Here is an 18831-nt window from a genome sequence, read left to right as displayed (position 1 = left end):
ATTAGAAGTGAGAATTGCTGTGCCTTACTTTCTCAGAATTGCCGAACTCTTGGGGTATGGGGGCATTACTCATACTGTATGTGCATGCTTTGACCACTCTACACAAAGCCATACATTACTGCCATCTTAGTGGCGGTACACTTTTTAAGAGTTCACATTAATACCTCACAGCTATACATGTTGGTACCAAAGAATGTATATTAGTACCTCAAAGGTACCAAATGTATACATATCTGTACCTAAATGGTAATTTTTTTCAGTTTATAGCTTCTTCTGTAGGTTTGTTTATTACCTGTAATATGTGTGGGTCACACTTGCAATACAGTCAAAGTCTCTTTCATTTAAAACGTTCATCGCATTCATCTCGATTTCCCTTTGCGCACAGTCCAAGTTTAATAAAAAGTTGCTAAATAACACATGCTGCCTGCAGTTCTCATTTTACCGGCTTTCACGAACAGCCACTTAAAAGTTAAGCAAGTTTCTATAAAAAGTATCAGGGATCTCCCTTGAACTAGTTTTTTTTTCTGCAGAAGTGATTAAAGGTGAGGCTTAGTACATTAAACTGAATGGTGTATACAATAAGATGTCTCCCATCCTATAATCTTCATCCACATCCCCCCATGAGCATTCAGTAAACCTGTCCTCTGGCATCCACTTTCATCCTCCCGGTTAATGAAATCTTTTTGTACTTGGTCCCTCTCCTGTCCATCATTTTGTTCCCTGTGGTTCTTCTGCTCAGCAACCTTAAAGCCACGAAGATCTCTCTTAGCTTATTCGCCTGACAGCTCTTTGGCTTCAGCCTCATCGTTTCTGCAGCGAGCTATTTGCCTTCAATCTCGCCTGCCCTGTTTTTTGCACACTATCATGTCTGATTTGTTTGTCTCTCAAAAAACGTAAGCTCCTGAGGGTAATCTTGATTTTTTTTTTTTTGGTGTAAAATAAACATGTCTACACTTCCAGAGCAATAAAACATGAAATATTGATTTTGTTACAGTTAAAACAAATAGCCTAAGACAGTCTTCAAACAAAATTGTTTGCTTTTGCCTTCATATCGTGATGACACAGGATGAAGATTTATACTGTGTGACGGGATAAAAATCTGAGCCGGGGGCAGTGTGTGTGTGCCTGTGTGTGTTATTAGAGGTGAAGAATGCTGCAGTCTTTATTTCTAATATCACCTGCTTAAAAAAGTGTTTGTGTTAAACTTTGTAACCCAGTTGAATTTGTATCAACTATTTACCATCCAAATGGACTTGAATGTTGGAAAAAGGACTGAAGGCAACATAAAACAAAGCATCTTCACTGTAAATTCTTCTTAGAAATACTATTGTATAACTAAAAAGATCACACTAAATTTAAAGGAACAGTATGTAAGAAATTTTTATCAATTAATCATAAAATGGCCCTGATATGTCACTAGACATTAAAGCAACACTATGTAGTTTCCATGTAAAAATGACTTACAGCTCCCCCATGTGGTTGAAAAGCGCAACAGTGCCTGGTATCAGACACTCTTCTGCAGGCAGGGGGAGGGGCGGGGCTGTGTTTCCTACCCTCCACCGCCACTTTCAGAGTGTGCTTGTAGCAGCTAGGAGGCTGCTCAGGTTGCCGCAACAGTACAATTTGTCCAGTTAAAAGTTGTTCTATCACTGAAATAATTTTAGAGACATTATTTAAAGGCAAAAAACTACATAGTGTTGCTTTAAGAAATCATTTTCATTTCAAATACTTATATCACTCACAACAGTGGTCTGGCCAGGATATTGTCATTTAAAAAGTAGAGTTGCAGCCCTCAACTGATGTTTATGTTGTCATTTTGTGTATTGGCCACCAGTTGTGTCATTGCAGTACCAGTTTTAGCCACAAGTTTTGTGATTGCAATACCAGTTTTGGCCACAATCCTACATACTGTTCCTTTAAAGAGCACCTATTGTCCGATTCACGTTTTTACATTTCCTTTGGTGTGTAAGTGTGTATTAGTACATGTTAACGAAATACAAAAGGTACAAACCCCAAAGTAAACGATGAAGAGAGTTAACGTCTCCAACGTAAATCTCTTTTCTTGGACTATAGCAAGCACATGGATTGTAGGCAACAGTTTACTTCCTGGGATTGATGATGTAGTGAAGACAGACATTTTTATAATTCCTCCCGCTTCGGACTTACAGCCAGTAAGTTAACTCCTGTCAGCATTGCATTGTGAGTAAATCTTTCAAACATGTTAAGGAGCGTCACATTTCCAGCTGACGTCAGAGGTATTCAGACCAATCACAACGTACAGATTAGCTGGCCAATCAGGGACACAGCGCTTTTCATATCCGTGCGTTTCAGTGAAATCTGGAGTTACAAAAATGTACAGCATATGGAAAAAAATGTGACCATAAACCACGCAAACACATTGTATTATACCAAATACATAAAATAACATTGTTTTTAGCAATGAAATAGGAGCACCTAAAGTAATACATGAATGTATGTTGATAACACTTTTTTTACAGTATACAGGTCCATTGTAAGGGCCCTACACATGACACTATAGGAGAGCACTACTACATTTAAACAATTCCAGTTTTAATCCAAATTTTATGCCTCAAGTACTTCGTTTTTCTTCCCGGTTGCAATTGCAGAAAATCAGACCATGACTGTGTGATGTCTCTATTCTAAGACACCCACCCTCCTTTCAAAAGCATAACAGGCTAGCTTGCTTCAGCATTGCCTTGGGAAAAGATATCACCAGTGAAGCAGATAACTCACTCAGAGTTCTGGTGACTGACTTTTGCTCATATAGTTCTTTGTAATTGAAATCATTCATGAATGACCCTGTGCAAGTTTTTAAAATTGACAGCCTCGCGAAATCAATAATAAAATGTTAATAATTTTTTTTAATAAGACTTGGTATTTTATGTGTCATTTCTTAAAAAAAAAACAGTGTTGTATTTGTTACATTTATTAGTGTCTTACATAGAGGACTGGATCAGTGTAAAACAGCAGTTGGAAAAAACACATGAGGAGAAAATGATGGTATACTGTACAGTTAGTAGGAGGAGCAGGTGGATAGAGGTCAACGCTAGTTTGGCAACAGCAATTTAATGTGAATGTGGTACCTAAAGCTGTGTAGATTATTATGTAAAATTCTGCTCCAGGCTCTTAGGTTTTGCTTAATTTGGAATGTAAGATATGTAACCTATTGACTGCAGATGGGAGGTTTTGTACAGCTAAATGAAAGCACTAAATGAAAGCCTTATGTAAACTTCCGCCTGCAAGCGTGGCTTGGATCACCCAAAAATGAATGTTTGTCATTATTTAGTCACAATATGGTTACCATAAAGGGGCAGTTTGATCAAAAGACACAAAGGTAAATTATTATTTTTTTTTGTTTGTTTGTTTTTTGAGTAAACTCTTCTACTAAATAGGTTTCTTAAAGTCCCCCTGTGGTGAAAATGAAGTTTTTATTGTTGCCTATACGATATTTTGCAGACTAAGTTGCTCTGAAGTATAAGTCGCATCGTTCAAAAATGCATCATGAAGACAAAATAACATATATAAGTCGCAGTGGACTATACGTCGCATTTATTTAGAAAATTATTTTTTACAAAATCCAAGCCGAAGAACTGACATTTAATCTGGAAAGACAAGTTATTCAACTTATCAACAGCACACATAACAGCAGGCTGAATAGGTGTCCGGACGTTAACGTAACATTATCAGTTATTTACACGATACACAATAGCATACTGAACCTACCTGGAAGGCTGAAAAGGCTAAATTAACCGAACAAGCCAACAAGCATGATGTTCGCAGGCTCGTCATTCCACATCAATGAATTCATTGAATTACATAAATACAGGATATGGCAGACTCTCATGGCTGTAGACTGTAATGGTGTCTCTTGCCTCATAAAGGTCAAAATTAATTCATACTGACTTGACACGGCGCACCTGACTATAAGACGCAGCACCAGCCAAATATTGAAAAAAAAACGTGACTTATAGTCCGGAAAATACTGTATGTCTATGTGGTGTTTTAATATGCATTCAGACAAACCATGTGCAAATTTATCATTCAACACCATTGCTGTATTTTCTACTTACACTCTAAAAAATGGCTGTGTTATTTTTAACCCATAATGAGTAAATATTGACAAAACAAGTGCTGGGTTAAAATTACCCCAAGCTGAGTTGTTTTGCAGCCATGGGTTATAATAAACCAGCAGTTGGATTAAAACAACCCAACATTGGGTCAGTTTTAGCCCAGTGTGTGTTCTGTCCGATGTTTAACCAACATGGTTTAAAAAATAATCCAGCCATTTTTTGAGTGTAAAATTGCAGTTTTCCAAAAACTGCAAGTTTGAAATCGCCTCGGTTTGCTTTGTCACAAATATGCAACCAGTCAAGTCAACACAGTTGAACGAATGGATCAGGCAGGCCGAGTCATAGATATGTATGGATGGCGCATAGACATAGTTTTTATTTATGTAGAAAAGCAATATCTATTTAGGCCTGTACCCAACTAGTGTTTTTGCTCTGTTGTGCATTTATATGACTTTTGCAGAATTGTAGGGATCACAATGATATATATATATCCAAATCAGTGCTTTATAGATTTAAATACTTTTATTGAACTGTGTAATCTCAAAGGTTTCGAAGCTCACTGCATTCCAAAGAGTTATATTAAAACAACATTTTAAATGAGCTGGAGGGTATTGTTTGTGCTGCGGTTGTTAATCAATGCAGAAATGGTTTCTGTAACTTTTTAATGAATGTTTTCTTTTAAAACAGGAAAGTTCGTAGAATAATTACCACAGAAATGTACCTTCTTGCCACCATGTAGAGTCATACACTATATATAAGTAGTTATAAAGCAGTTAGTCACAAAACTGGTGGTCAAAGAGCCTTGACTCACATGGGAATTTTTTAATCTGGTGAGTTTTTATTAGAGCGGGTCTCAACTTTTACTGAACATTTTTAAAGAGATTGTGTGCCACTGAATTTATGTGTACAGTCCTCTGAGGCCTGGCATTTTGAAATGAAGGATGCTTTTATTGCCGGAGACCGACTGCAAATTGCCCTTTGAAGACGCATTAGGGGATTTCATTACTAAAAGTGCAGATAAACAGTGTTTTGATGCTCTGTATCAAATGATCTCAACCTTAGATTACTTTCAAATGTCAAATGATGATGCTTTCACTTTGGTTTTGTTCCTTTCTTTGGCTAATGTATGGAGTAACAATACTAAAGACTGTAATTAAAACAGTAATTCGGAAAAAATGACTTTAGTTACCTTTAGTTGGATTTTCACAGAATGGGTCACCAATTATAATCAGGGCCATACATGTGGCTATGTTTGGATATTCCTTGTTTATGGCTTAAGATTGCTAAATCGTTAACCTTGCGTCTTTAATCTTATTCCACAATATTCAAAAATCTTAGCGTCAAATCAAAAAAACATCTCTTGACAGCCACAGCTTCACTGTGTTCTTATTGAACATTTCCCAGTTACAAAGGCACTTAGCATTACTTCACTATAAATATTTCATGAGATGTTGACATGGTTATGGTATACATATAATTGATTCTGCTTGAAAATTACAGGGCTCAAGCATAATTTTCCCTTCATCTTTTATTGTAGTATCTCCACCTGCATCAGTGTACAACACTAAAGTCAAGGTTATGATAATGTGTAATGACATAACGCCCTTGTGTTTTACAGAGCACACTATCATCATCTTTGTTCCAGTATAATTTTTCCCAGCCTTTACCGCTTCTGTCATTACGGAGGAGGGCATGTAATTTTGTGTCAAATGCAGGGTACATTTACTGTTTTTAACCTGCCTGATACAATAAACGCAAAACTCCAGGCTGTAATAGCAACGATATCTCATGGCAATTTGGACATATTTTACAAGGTGGCTAATTCATATTAATTCGTACAACCACATTTGTACATTTGTTTTTGCCCCTGTGACATTGAGGTTAGAGTGGGGTTTCGTTACTTTTTTATAATAATCGTATGTTTTTTATGATTAATTTTTAATTTTAATTCGAATTCATATTAATTAGCCAACTCATAAGATGCATATTATTTCTTGTGAGTTCAGGCTGGTAATACTAAACTCTATGAAGCCGATGGTATACTAAGGACTTATGCACGCCTTCGCATGACTTCATTTTTGTCATCAGAAGGGTCCACGGTCGTTCGTGCACCGTCCGTGTGTAACCCAAAATTTGAGACCAGGCGGACAGTACACTTTAAAAACAAACGGTGCTAAATAGCACTAAAAGTGGTTCTTGGCTCGTAATCATAGAGGAACCATTTTAAATGCCATATAGCATCGATGAAGTACCTGTTTAGCACTGGTGTAGAACCATATTGTGCTATGTAGAACCATAAGTGGTGCTATAGTGGTGCTATATGACCCCCGTATGGTCATAGGGTCATGGGTGCTTTATGGGTGCTAAGTGGCACTGAGGGTGGTTCCTCTGTGATTGCGAGCCGGGAGCCACTTTTGGTGCTATTTAGCACCGTTTGTTTTTTAGTGTCCGCGTACAACAGCGCCTACATGAGAAAATATTGAGACAGGACACTCCACTACAAACAATAACACAAAGGAAATAGACAGAATTTGCACACAGACTAACATTTTTTTTTTCTTTTTTTTCTTTTCACTTCTTCCAAGAACAGAAAGCATTTTTGTCACCATTATGTTTGATTCCTGTTCTTTGTTTGTTCTAAACTTTGTTTGCAATGGTGGATCGGCTATTTTTCTTCCCCTGTCCTAAATTTTATAATTTACTGTAAATGTCGCCAAATCAGCTGCCCTGACGGCCTGATAGAGTAATAATTTGAATAAGAAATCATTTGTATTGCGTACATGTCGAACATGGCCATCCGCGCTTGGCCGCGGTGAGTATACTTTGAAAGCTGCGCTGACGTGTGCGCGCACGAGCCAGATGGGGAAAAAGTTATACCTGGCCCTTACGGCGGCACTGAAGTGTTTTATTGAATTGGGTAAGAAGGATATGCAAATGGTTAGTTTAGTTATTTTTTTTTTTAGCTCTTTCTGTGTTATGGAATGTGTGATCCTGTCTATAAAAACCAGGCTAAATTCTCATAATCTAATGATGAGATTTGGAGCATCAATTAAATTAATAAATTCAACCATTTGCATGAGTAGATTACATACAAAGTCAAGGCAAAGACACGAATAAACGCAAATTCGCACAGGGTGATGCAAATGGCGCGATTAGGTGACGTGATTGCCGCGGAAACGCTCTATTCGCCTCAAACGTGTCTTCTATGCAAGATAAAAAATTAATCTTAAGCAAAATATTTGCCTGAACCATTGATGCGGATACACGCTTCGCGTCTGGTGTGTACGCCCCATTACTCAATAAAGTCAGTAAACCATAAAAAACTGAGGCAGGGTCACTTATAACTAATGAGGAGCGAGATTATGTTTATTGATTTTGGGGATTTGTACTAAAGACAGATGTTTTACAATGTCATGTTTTGTGCATATACCTGACATATGATTTTTTTCCTTTCTTAGCCTAAAAAATCAACTGTGTGTCCAGTGAGCCATAGGAGAAACACGATGATTGGATTGATGTCAGACAAGCTGTGAACAGCTTGCCCTTGGTTTTCTGCCTCTGTTATGTCTCTCACACTTTTTCGCCATCTCACTTTGTTGACTTGACTCTCAACTTGACTGCAAAAGATTGATGATCCTCTTAAAAACCAGCCTTTGGTCATTCCAAAACCACCTTTGCCTCCAAGCGTCTTCATCAGCAGCTCTCCTCCTGATGACATCAGACATCATGCTCTAAAACTCTGGAGCAAACTTCATTCAGTGAAGCCCACCTGGCAGTTTCTCTGTTACGGTACTATTTATATACTGTATCTAATCTCAATCAATTGTTGTGTGCATGACTGAATACGCTAATTGTGGTCACTTTATCTGCTAAGCAATATCTGTCCAAAACTCTGCCAAATTAAGAGTTAAGAAAATTGTAACAACAGTTTAACACGAGAATGCAATCTGTTGAAACTGTCGTCCACGATTCACTTTTACGTCTCTTTTTTATGTACTATTTATTGTTTGTGTGTGCAAAGAAATATGTTATACTGAAATATAATGGGTGTATGGGCTAAAATGTGGGTATTTGGGGAAGGGTACTACAGAGACACTGTAGAATAGATGTATTTATTTATGTATGTGTGACCTGTACTGTAGCAATTTAGATTTGTTTGATGAATGGGCATTCAAGATTATTTGAAATAGTGAACTAACGGCTAAACTATAAACTATAAACTTATTACGATTTCTGTTTTGGTTTTTAATACGTTTTTAAAGTTTTGAGCAGATTTGATCAATAAAGAAAATATCAAACGGCCAATCCATCATCTGGTTGTTAGTTACATATTTTACAGCTTGCTATACATCTTTTGACATGGTTGGGAAAAATGGTTGGAAGGTATGACAAGATTACTGTAATCATTGGTCTATATTATAATAATACTTTTATTAGAAATGTATTTTAGAGGATATTTGATATACTGATTCAACTTGTGCTTTCTCATCTGCACTGATTGCATTTTTTTCATTAATTACTTTATTTTTTATTATTATTTTTTTTAAATATGGTAGTGGGATTTCTTATAACTTTATTTAGTCCTTGATGGAAAGATGTCAATTTACAACAACAAAATCACTAAAATTGTTATTAAAAAGACTCTTAAAAATAGAAAGTAAGGATTGCTCAACCAAGCATGGTTTAGTAGTCTGTTGTAATGTATATAAAGATCAAAATATTCAGTGCACAATAACTTTATCATCTCTGTCTCCAATACGAAGACATCCATGTAGTTTCAATGTGTGTTCCCTTTAAGACAGCAGGCTGTTGTTCACTCCCTTTTTGTGCTCTGGGTCATGTGGTCGATTGTGTCTTAAACAAAATAAAAGGCACTACAAACACTTTTGGTGACAGTGTTTTAATTATACGTCATGAATAAAGACCCGTGCAGTGTAATAGTGTAAAGTAGATTTGCTGATAACGATTTCTCCATTATTAAAGTCTCTGTGTGACGCCCTTATTTCCAAAATTGTACCACCGTGAGAGGCACAGGTTCATAACTCTCTCTGCAAATGCAATTAACATTCAGACGTCCCATTTCTGACACTAATTAAGTTGCAGCACGACAAGAAATTGCCTGTCAGGGTCCCACTATGGTTGTGATATTTTACCTTGGATAATTAATCAGCTGTTGGGGTTTCCCTTCAAAGGACAGATATTTAGTCATTAGCGCTCATTCCAACCGCCTCTCTTTATCGTCAGCCTCTTTGCAAGTCAAATCTGTTTGTTTGATAATGAAGTTTTCTAATGATACATTCCATTGCTGTGTCCTCTTGCATGCATCCTGACCCATAGAGATAGATTATTCTAATTAAGAGACACCAACAACGGTGGCACCTCATCAGAGGGGCTGAGTTATTCATTATTCTGCTCGTGAGGAAATTTAAATAATGAAATGCAAATGGGGAAGGTTCCCAAAAGCATTTGACTATGTCAGGACAATGAGGTAGGCAAATAGTAGTTTAAAATGACCTCTGTCCATTAAAACTGAATTTGTACACTCTTAAAGGGATAGTTCACTCCAAAATGAAATTTTTTTTCATCATTTGCTCACTCTCATGTTGTTACAAACCTGTACAGGAAAAAAAAATACTATAGAAGTAAATGGGGTCCACCAACGGTTTGGTTACAAACATTTCTTAAAATATCTTCCTTTGTGTTCATCAGAACAAAGAAATTTATACAGGTTTGTTACAAAATGAGAGTGAGTAAATGATGACAGAATTTTCATTTTTGGGTGAACTATCCCTTTAAGTTAAAGGACTGTATGGTATGGTTTCTGTTGCACAAACAGTTAGAAAAAGGTTCTTCTTGGAATCAAAAATGTTTTTTTTCTATATGGAATTGCTGCGAGGAACCTTTTTTGCGCATTTATTTTTAAGAGTGTACATCGTACAGTGAAAGATTTAATGTGCTTTTACTGTAACTCTCCATGCACGCTGCGTTGGATAGTTATCTACGTTTACCTGCGTCACTGTTATTTTTGGTATACAGGTAAGTGCTTGTAGTCGGTAGCTCACCAAAGCCATAAATAATCCAGTCCTTTAACGTTCTGTTCCATGTCCTTGTGCTAGAAAAGTATTTCTATGGAAGATCTGTAATCATCAAAAGGATATTTTTCCTATTTGTGTTAATAATTTTTTTTATTTTTTATTTTAATGCTTGTAATACATTTAAATACATATGATATGCTATTTGTATATTCAAAAAAAGGTACAAAGGCTGTCACTGGGACGGTACCTGCAAGGATTAAAAAGAATAAAAAGAAGCCGCTTGGATTGAGGTGAAGGATTTATTAACAACACACGTGGTAACTAGTGAATTAGGTTCTTGAACGAATCGTTCTTTAGAGCCGGTTCTCAGGAAGTAATCGGTCGAGCCGGTTCACAAATCGAACTGAATCGAACTTTAGTTTTGGGCATAGGTTCCGGGTTGATGACGCAGGACGCACAGCCGAAATAGCACATCGGACTCAAAAAGAACCGAACGAAGTCTGTCGATGATTGCTGAGGCGAGGATTGACGACAATTCGGACGGATGAGTTGCTGACACTCAGTGTGTCTCACCGATGATTTGAACGAACCTGATTCGAAGTTTCTTGTTATGCTTATTTTATTAAAAAGCTTTAGTATTAGTATGATTTATTGTGCATGCAAATCATATAGTTTAGTTGTTTAAGGAAAACCAATGAGTTTAAAAGACAAGTTTATATATTCTTTATACTTAGGATATGAAGAACACATCCGCAATTGTGTATCAGTGTCTTTTAGGAATCTTATCCAAGTTGTAGGCTAGTCAAAACTGGTCAGTTGTATCTGGCATTTACGATCCGCAACTGAAACTGTGACCACAAATATTACTAACTTGTGAATGAAAGGCAATAAATCAGCTCTGCCGTCACAAAAACAATTTTTTATTTAGGCCTAAATGTTTTAATGTGTTGACACAAACGACTTTATTTGAATGTTTCATTAATACAATAAATGCGTAGCGATGTCGTCAGGAACCGGTGAATCAGCTTTTTGAACCGGTTCAATGAGCCGAATTGTCCGAAAAGAGCCGGTTCGCGGAAATGAATCGGACTTTGCATCACTAGTGGTAATAATCCCCAACACACAGTGTAAAAACAGAAAAATAATCAAAAAGAAAAACCTGTACAAAATATATGCTATATACAAAGTGTTTACATGCTAGTTCAGCTAAATCAACTCATCTGAACTCCATCAACAATTGCCTACATACAACAACCCACACTGACTAAATGTGTGGGAGCCATTTTATATTCTTAGCTCCGCCCCTGGACCAAACCATTTTGAAATTGGTGGGTGTTTCTCCTCTGACTAAAAACATATTTGGGCAACATAATATACATAAATGAAAATAAATAAGTGCAAACACAAAATTCCAGACACATATCAAAGAACCATTAAGACTTTAAACAGAAAAACAAAACACTTTTATACAGGCATGAATTGGTGACCTATATGATGTCACAACCAAAATGGCTGCTCAGCATGGTAAGTGTATAAAAGTCCCAGGTTGTATATTGCACAGGTTTGGTTCTGGAAAGTGAAAACTGGTGAGTGTTTGTAATCTTTGTATGCATGTTTATTGCCCGATAAATGATAGTAGATAAAGAATATGCGTGTGGTTATTTCAATGTTTTATGGCAGATGAAATGTAGTTTTGTTTGGAAAGTAACAAACAGTGATAAACAACATAAAACATTAACATTAAACACAGATGTACAATACACTACGCCACTACACAGATCCGTGTCTACATTAAATGCTGGCATCCGAATCATGCTTGGTGTTAATGGTGGCTGTGTAATAATAATAGCTGTGTATGAGGCTAGTCACAGTGCCTTAACCTCATATTACACTCTGACGGTACCCTTTAAAAAGGATCTAAGTTCGGGAGGAGCATGGTCATGTGATCCAACCATTCAGGGTGAAGAGCCTATAATAGCCGTCCCTCACCTCTGTCCCGTCACCGTAACGGTTTTTCGCAGCATCCCTCCTCCACCTTACTCTCAGCTAGTTTCATCTATCCCAGTTAAAAAGGGGGAAGTACTTTGGGTTCCGAGCTGGCCAAATATGCTTTATCTCATTCCCTATCGATTACATGTTAATGCGAACTCGTAAAACCTTTTTCTGAGAGTGTATGTCTTGCTAACCAAAGTGAGATTACACAATGGGTCAAAGAAATCTCTTAATGTAAATAAAATGACTTAAGGGCTCGAGGGTGAAAACGTAAAAATATTTTATCGGATGTTCATTTCATTTACACGGCGACTGTGTTTTTGTGGATTAAAAACGCAAAAAAGTGAAAGGGTAAACAGGCATGCATCAGTTCAGGAAAATAACAACAAACATGTCGGATTATTTCCATACGTCGGACCTTAAAGTTACCATAGCAGCTCTGATAAATAAGTCTTTCCAGCAGTTGTACGAAATATTCACCGTTAGTATTACCCCCCAGTCACATTAGCTACAAGAGACAGAGCGACAGGCTACCATTCATTTTCAATGGGAGTGGCCGTTTGCCAGCGACAAGCGATGAGCTCGCCACTTGTAACTTAACAATACCTCTAAAGTGACTTTTGATACCGCTTTTAGAAACTAGCCAAGGAATGCCCATCAAGCGAGTGCGTGTCGCTCGGTGTCGTTCACTTTTGTAGCTAATGTGACTGTAGGGTTACTGATCAGAGAAGGTGCATAAATTACCTCTATCAAATTGTTTATGCGCCAAATCAGACGGCTTTGGACGAGACCTGGGAGAACAAGGAAGTAGGTTGTACGCAGGCGTGTGAACTTGGTGTTGTTTTGTCAGTGCTTCACATCGCCACCTAGCCGCCTGGCGTGCATACTACATCGAATATCACACACTTTTGCGTCACCATATGCACGCAGACCCCCCCCCAAAGCGATTGTATAAACGTGGAATAAAAAGTGATAATGGAATGCCACCTTTGCGTTTTCTCTTCAAATCGTTTCCATGTAAACATAGCCTAAAAGGTTGATATTAAATATGCATTATCACAGCTTTATCCTGTCGTTTTGTGGAAATCGTGTTTGGCCTGGACATACATATTGCATGGAAGCCATTAGAAAAAAAAATAATGAACATAAATCAATGTTTAATGATGCATTAACATGTTTTCCTTAATGCATAATTTTCATATGAATCATTAAGACCCCCTTATTCTGCCACAATGGGCTTTTCATGTATTTTGTGTGTGTGTGTGTGTGTGTGTGTGTGTGTGTGTGTGTGTACCTGGTAATTATCACGTTGTGGTGTCCCCACAAAGATAGGAATACCAGTATTTTTGTGACCTTGTGATGTCCCCATGAGGAAACAAGCTTATAAATCAAACAAAATGATGTTTCTTGAAAATGTGAAGTAGGAAAAGGGTTTCTGTGAGGGTTGGGGTTAGGGAATGAGGTAGGTTAGGGGAACAGAATATACAGTTTGTATGGTATAAAATGCATTACGTCTATGGAATGTCCCCACAAAACATGGAAACCTGTGTGTGTGTGTGTGTGTGTGTGTGTGTGTGTGTGTGTGGTTGCAAAGTTTTCCTACATTGCAAACTCTGAAAACCAAATAAATAATATTGAAAAATGTGAAAATTCTGCAAAATACACACTCTATATCAGGATAAGCTACACCTGGGGGAAACTGATAAAGCAGAACTGCATTCATTGCTTCCCCCTTAAGACACCCCTAAAAATACAGCAGCCAAACACTTGCGTGGCGACACTCACAACTCAAGATCAACAATTAGCCCTAATGTTCATGCACAGTATAGAATCTAAATACAATGAGTTACATACAGTAGTGTACATTTATAGAGAGCAGACTAGATTAGCTGCTGTCAGTTCTGCTTTAGCCACAGCACAGCCTTGAGCCAGTGGGAGGCATTCAGATTGTCAAGGTCCTTCCCTGTGCATGTCTATCTGTTGCTACACTACATAATGGTTGCTTGTTTTCAGAGTTGTGCGTGTTTATAAACAGCTCTCTCCAGTTTCCTCTTCCTCTCTCTTTGTCTACCATTGCTACATATGCTGTCAATGCATGTTAGTTCAGCACTAGTCAAGGCCTGTGGTCAAAGGCTAAACCAGAGCAATCTTTCTGTTGCTGAAACAGTCAATATCACACGGCTCCAGAGAGCCAGCTTTATACACGCCGGGACCCCTCCTCCGGGCTGCCATTGCTGAAAAGTGGCTTAAATTTAACCTCCGATCTTCTGGTGTTTTCACGACCGCCCTATCCACACACGCTGCCATTTCCCAATGCCACCAAGCACAGAGATTTAATTGATGTTAGCATGCTGTGGCTTTTTGATGTGCATTATTAATCGTTTTAATGCTCCACCAGACCAAAATTTATTCAGGTCGAATTGCTTTGCATGATAATATTATGAAGCTGATTTCAATTGTAATCATGAGATAATGTCATTATTCAAGAACCAATGATGCGTTCATATGTACAACCCCAAAACAGAAAAAGTTGGGACACTGTAGAAATTGTGAATAAAAAAGGAATGGAATAATTTACAAATCTCATAAACTTATATTTTATTCACAGTAGAATATAGATAACATATCAAATGTTGAAAGTAAGATATTTTTAAATGTCATGCCAAATATTGGCTCATTTTGGATTTCATGAGAGCTACACATTCCAAAAAAAGTTGGGACAGGTAGCAATAAGAAGCCAGAAAATTTAAATGTACATATAAGGAACAGTTGAAAGACCAATTTGCAACTTATTAGGTCAATTGGCAACATAATTGGGTATAAAAAGAGCCTCTCAGAGTGGCAGTGTATGTCAGAAGTCAAGATGGGCAGAGAATCACCAATTCCCCCAATGCTGCAGCGAAAAATAGTTTTCTGAGCTTCTCAGAGAAAAATTGCAAAGAGATTGAAGTTATCATCATCTACAGTGCATAATATCATCCAAAGATTCAGAGAATCTGGAACAATCTCTGTGCGTAAGGGTCAAGACCGGAAAACCATACCGGATGCCCGTGATCTTCGGGCCCTAAGACAGCACTGCATCACATACAGGAATGCAACTGTAATGGAAATCATAACATGGGCTCAGGAATACTTCCAGAAAACATTGTTAGTGAACACAATCCACCGTGTCATTCGCTGTTGCCAGCTAAAACTCTGTAGGTCAAAAAAGAAGCCATATCCCTACTGAAAAATCCAGCTAAAACCAGCATAAGCTGGTAGCTGGTTTTAGCTGGTTGTAGCTGGTTTAAGGTGGTTTATGCTGGTCCTCCCAGCCTGACAAAGCTGGTCATGCTGGTGGGCCAGCTGGTATTCCAGCATGACCAGCTAAATCCAACTAGACCAGCGTAAAATGTGCCCAAAACACAGCTAGACCAGCTTGCTACACCAGCAAAACCAGCTTCCTACACCAGCAAAACCAGCTGAAACCAAGCTGGTGACCAGCTGGGACCAGCTCACCAGCTTGTGCTGGTCTTAGCTGGATTTTTCAGTAGGGATCTAAACATGATCCAGAAACACAGGCGTTTTCCCTGGGCAAGGCTCATTTAAAATGGACTTTGGCAAAGTGGAAAACTGTTCTGTGGTCCAACGAATCAAAATTTGAAGTTCTTTTTGAAAAACTGGGACGCCATTTCATCCGGACTAAAGAGGACAATGACAACCCAAGTTGTTATTAGCGCTCTTTTCAGAAGCCTGCATCTCTGATGGTTTGGGGTTGCATGAGTGCGTGTGGCATGGGCAGCTTACACATCTGGAAAGGCACCATTAATGCTGAAAGGTTTATCCAAGTTCTAGATACATATGATCCCATTCAGACGTCGTCTCTTTCAGGGAAGACCTTGCATTTTCCAACATGACAATGCCAGACCACATACAGCATCAATTACAACATCAAGACTGCGTAGAAGAAGGATCTGAGTACTGAAATGGCCAGCCTGCAGTCCAGATCTTTCACCCATAGAAAACATTTGGTGCATCATAAAGCGGAAGATGCGACAAAGAAGACCTAAGACAGTTGAGCAACCAGAAGTCTGTATTAGACAAGAATAGGACAACATTTCTATTCTTAAACATTGGTCCTCCTCCAGCTGTTCCTTATATGCACATAGGCACTTTTCTGGCCTCTTATTGCTACCTGTCCCAACTTTTTTTGGAATGTGTAACTCTCATGAAATCCAAAATGAGCCAATATTTGGCATGACATTTCAAAATATCTTACTTTCAACATTTGATATGTTATCTATATTCTACTGTGAATAAAATATAAGTTTATGAGATTTGTAAATTATTCCATTCCTTTTTTACTCACAATTTCTACTATGTCCCAACTATTTCTGTTTTGGGGTTGTATTTGTGATGAAAACACAGAAGCGTAGCAGTAAAATGTGCATGTGTAAACAAAAGGTAACTGTTCGGAAATGTTTAAACAAAACTACATTAGCAATCCATATAAGTTATATTATGGGTGCGGAACCGATAAAATTATTTAGCAGGCTTCTTTAAAGGGACACTCCACTTTTTTTTGAAAATATGCTCATTTTCCAGCTCCTGTAGAGTTACTAAACTTTAGATTTTTTTACTGTTTTGGAATCCATTGAGCCGATCTCCAGGTTACCACTTTTAGCATAGCTTAGCATAATCCATTGAATCCGATTAGACCATTAGCATCGCGCTCAGTAATAAGCAAAGAGTTTCCTATTTAAAATTTGACTCTTCTGTAGTAGCATCGTGTACTAAGACCGACAGAAAATTAAAAGGTAGCTAATGATATGCAGCGCTGAAAATAGTAACTTTCAATAGCAGGGGACTATTTTCGGTCACTGTGTAATATCATTGCGCCTCTTACAGCCATGGTACAGCAGCAAAGGCTTTAATTATTATGTCAGAATGAGAGTATAGTTCCTAGCCATATGGGCCTAGAAAATCGCAACTTTTAATTTTCTTAGTACACAATGTAACTACAGAAGAGTTTAAATTAAGAGTTTAAAATAAAAAAAATGTCCAAACATCTTGGTTATTTTTTTGCGCAATGCTAATGGTCTAATCAGATTCAATGGATTGTGCTAAGCTATGCTAAAAGTGGTACCGTCAGACCCGGAGATTGGCTGAATGGATTCCAAAAGGGTAAAAATCAAATGTTTAACTCTAGGGGAGCTGGAAAATGAGCATATTTTATAAAAGTGTGAAAAATAGTGGAGTGTCCCTTTAAGCTGTACATTAAAGCATATAATCACAGTGTGAAAAACATTCAACTAGATTTATGAAACTTTTCAAAAAGCTTAAGAGGATAAATCTGCATACATCCATTATTCATGAATTCAAAGTGCCAGCAGCTTGTCCAGAGTTTCTGTTCCTCCTTCCTATCGCCCTGAACAGTCTTAAGCCTGTATAATACACCCGCTTTATATCTGCTCTGCTGGAAGAGAAATACAAAATTCCTCTTACATGTTTTATGCACATTTCTGTTGAAGCAGCAAAATAACCAGAGTTCAGAGAAGCAAAGACTTTCTCGCCAAGGTCAACCCATCTGTCTAATTCCATTCCCAGCATTCATAAACAGATTAAACTAAAGGGAATAGTAATCGCATCGCTATATTCATTTGTTTATAATTTATGAAAGCCATGCTACTGCACTGCATATTTTACATGCAACTTGTAGCTGTCAGCTACTGTACAGCTGCTTCTAGCATACTATTTATTATAACAGCATGTATGTAAAAGCATATATTTCATTCCCCTTCAATGTAGTTTTTTTCGTAGTTCTATGTTTTTAGCTGATCAAAGCATTGTGTGCATGTGTGCTTTCAAATGTAAAATATTGTCTAGAGAATTTGTGCGTGCATCTCTAGATTTAAATAATTCTCTCATATATTCATGGGTTGGCCTCATTTGAGTCCTACATTTTTTAAAGGCAATCAAGTATCTACTGTAGCATACACCCTATGAGTTGTCCTGACATTCATTTATAATGTTATGAGACAAGGACATAATAGTGTAGCATCAAAGCTCATCGTCTTTTCCGGAGGAAGTGAGGATGGGTCATGCCCTCATAACTCTGTGAGTTATTGTCTGTTATATTTTTTATGTGTATTGATTGGCCGTGGGAGGCAGCAGGAAAAATAATGGAATTAGATAGGGCAGCTATGAGGCAGATAGGTCAAGGAGAAAAAAATGAGAGGTGAGATAAGTGCAAGGATAAGTGTAGTGCACCATTGTTTAGCTGTGGTGTCAAGATGTGACATTATTTCAAAGAATAAGAAACTCCTGATAATCCTGGTTAGCCTGTAAAATTATGGGCAGTAAAGTTGCCAGCATGTTTGGTAAGCCATCACCTCTTCCCAGAAATAATTCATAATGTTCAAAATATAACTCTTGGTTTTTGTATTGTCGTTTTAGACACACGTGATCATCACACATTCATCAGTCATGCTGTGTGTGCTTTATTTCTGTACACAGTGTATTTCGCAAATTCATCTACCCATCCAATCATAACGGAAGTAATAGTAAACAAATTGGGCTTGCTCTCCTAGGAGACTCAGCTACAGAATTTGATTAAATGAGATAAATTAGAATTGGTGAGGCATGTGCTGCAAGAATTGTACAGTCTTTGGTTTGTTTTATCCTATATCTTAATCTTTGTAAAGCAGGTTTCCCTGGTTACAAAGTGTAAAATA

General features: G+C 37.6%; 1 protein-coding gene and 1 long non-coding RNA gene across 3 annotated transcripts in view; one reads left to right on the top strand and one right to left on the bottom strand.

The window, feature by feature from the left end:
* Positions 1-8630, top strand: part of zmat4a (zinc finger, matrin-type 4a) — a 103345-nt gene extending 94715 nt beyond the window's left edge. Inside the window, exon 7 of the mRNA XM_055199207.2 lies at positions 7550-8630. Coding sequence (XP_055055182.1) covers positions 7550-7577 — 28 coding nt within the window. The 3' untranslated portion in view covers positions 7578-8630. The remainder of the gene's footprint in view (positions 1-7549) is intronic.
* Positions 1-18831, bottom strand: part of LOC129437692 (uncharacterized) — a 112183-nt gene that overhangs the window by 35672 nt on the left and 57680 nt on the right. The window lies entirely within an intron of this gene.

The sequence above is a fragment of the Misgurnus anguillicaudatus genome, chromosome 22, assembly GCF_027580225.2.
Source record: "Misgurnus anguillicaudatus chromosome 22, ASM2758022v2, whole genome shotgun sequence".
NCBI classification, from domain to species: Eukaryota; Metazoa; Chordata; class Actinopteri; order Cypriniformes; family Cobitidae; genus Misgurnus; species Misgurnus anguillicaudatus.
Note: the sequence above shows the minus strand (reverse complement) of the source record. Positions and strands in the feature narration are given on the sequence as shown.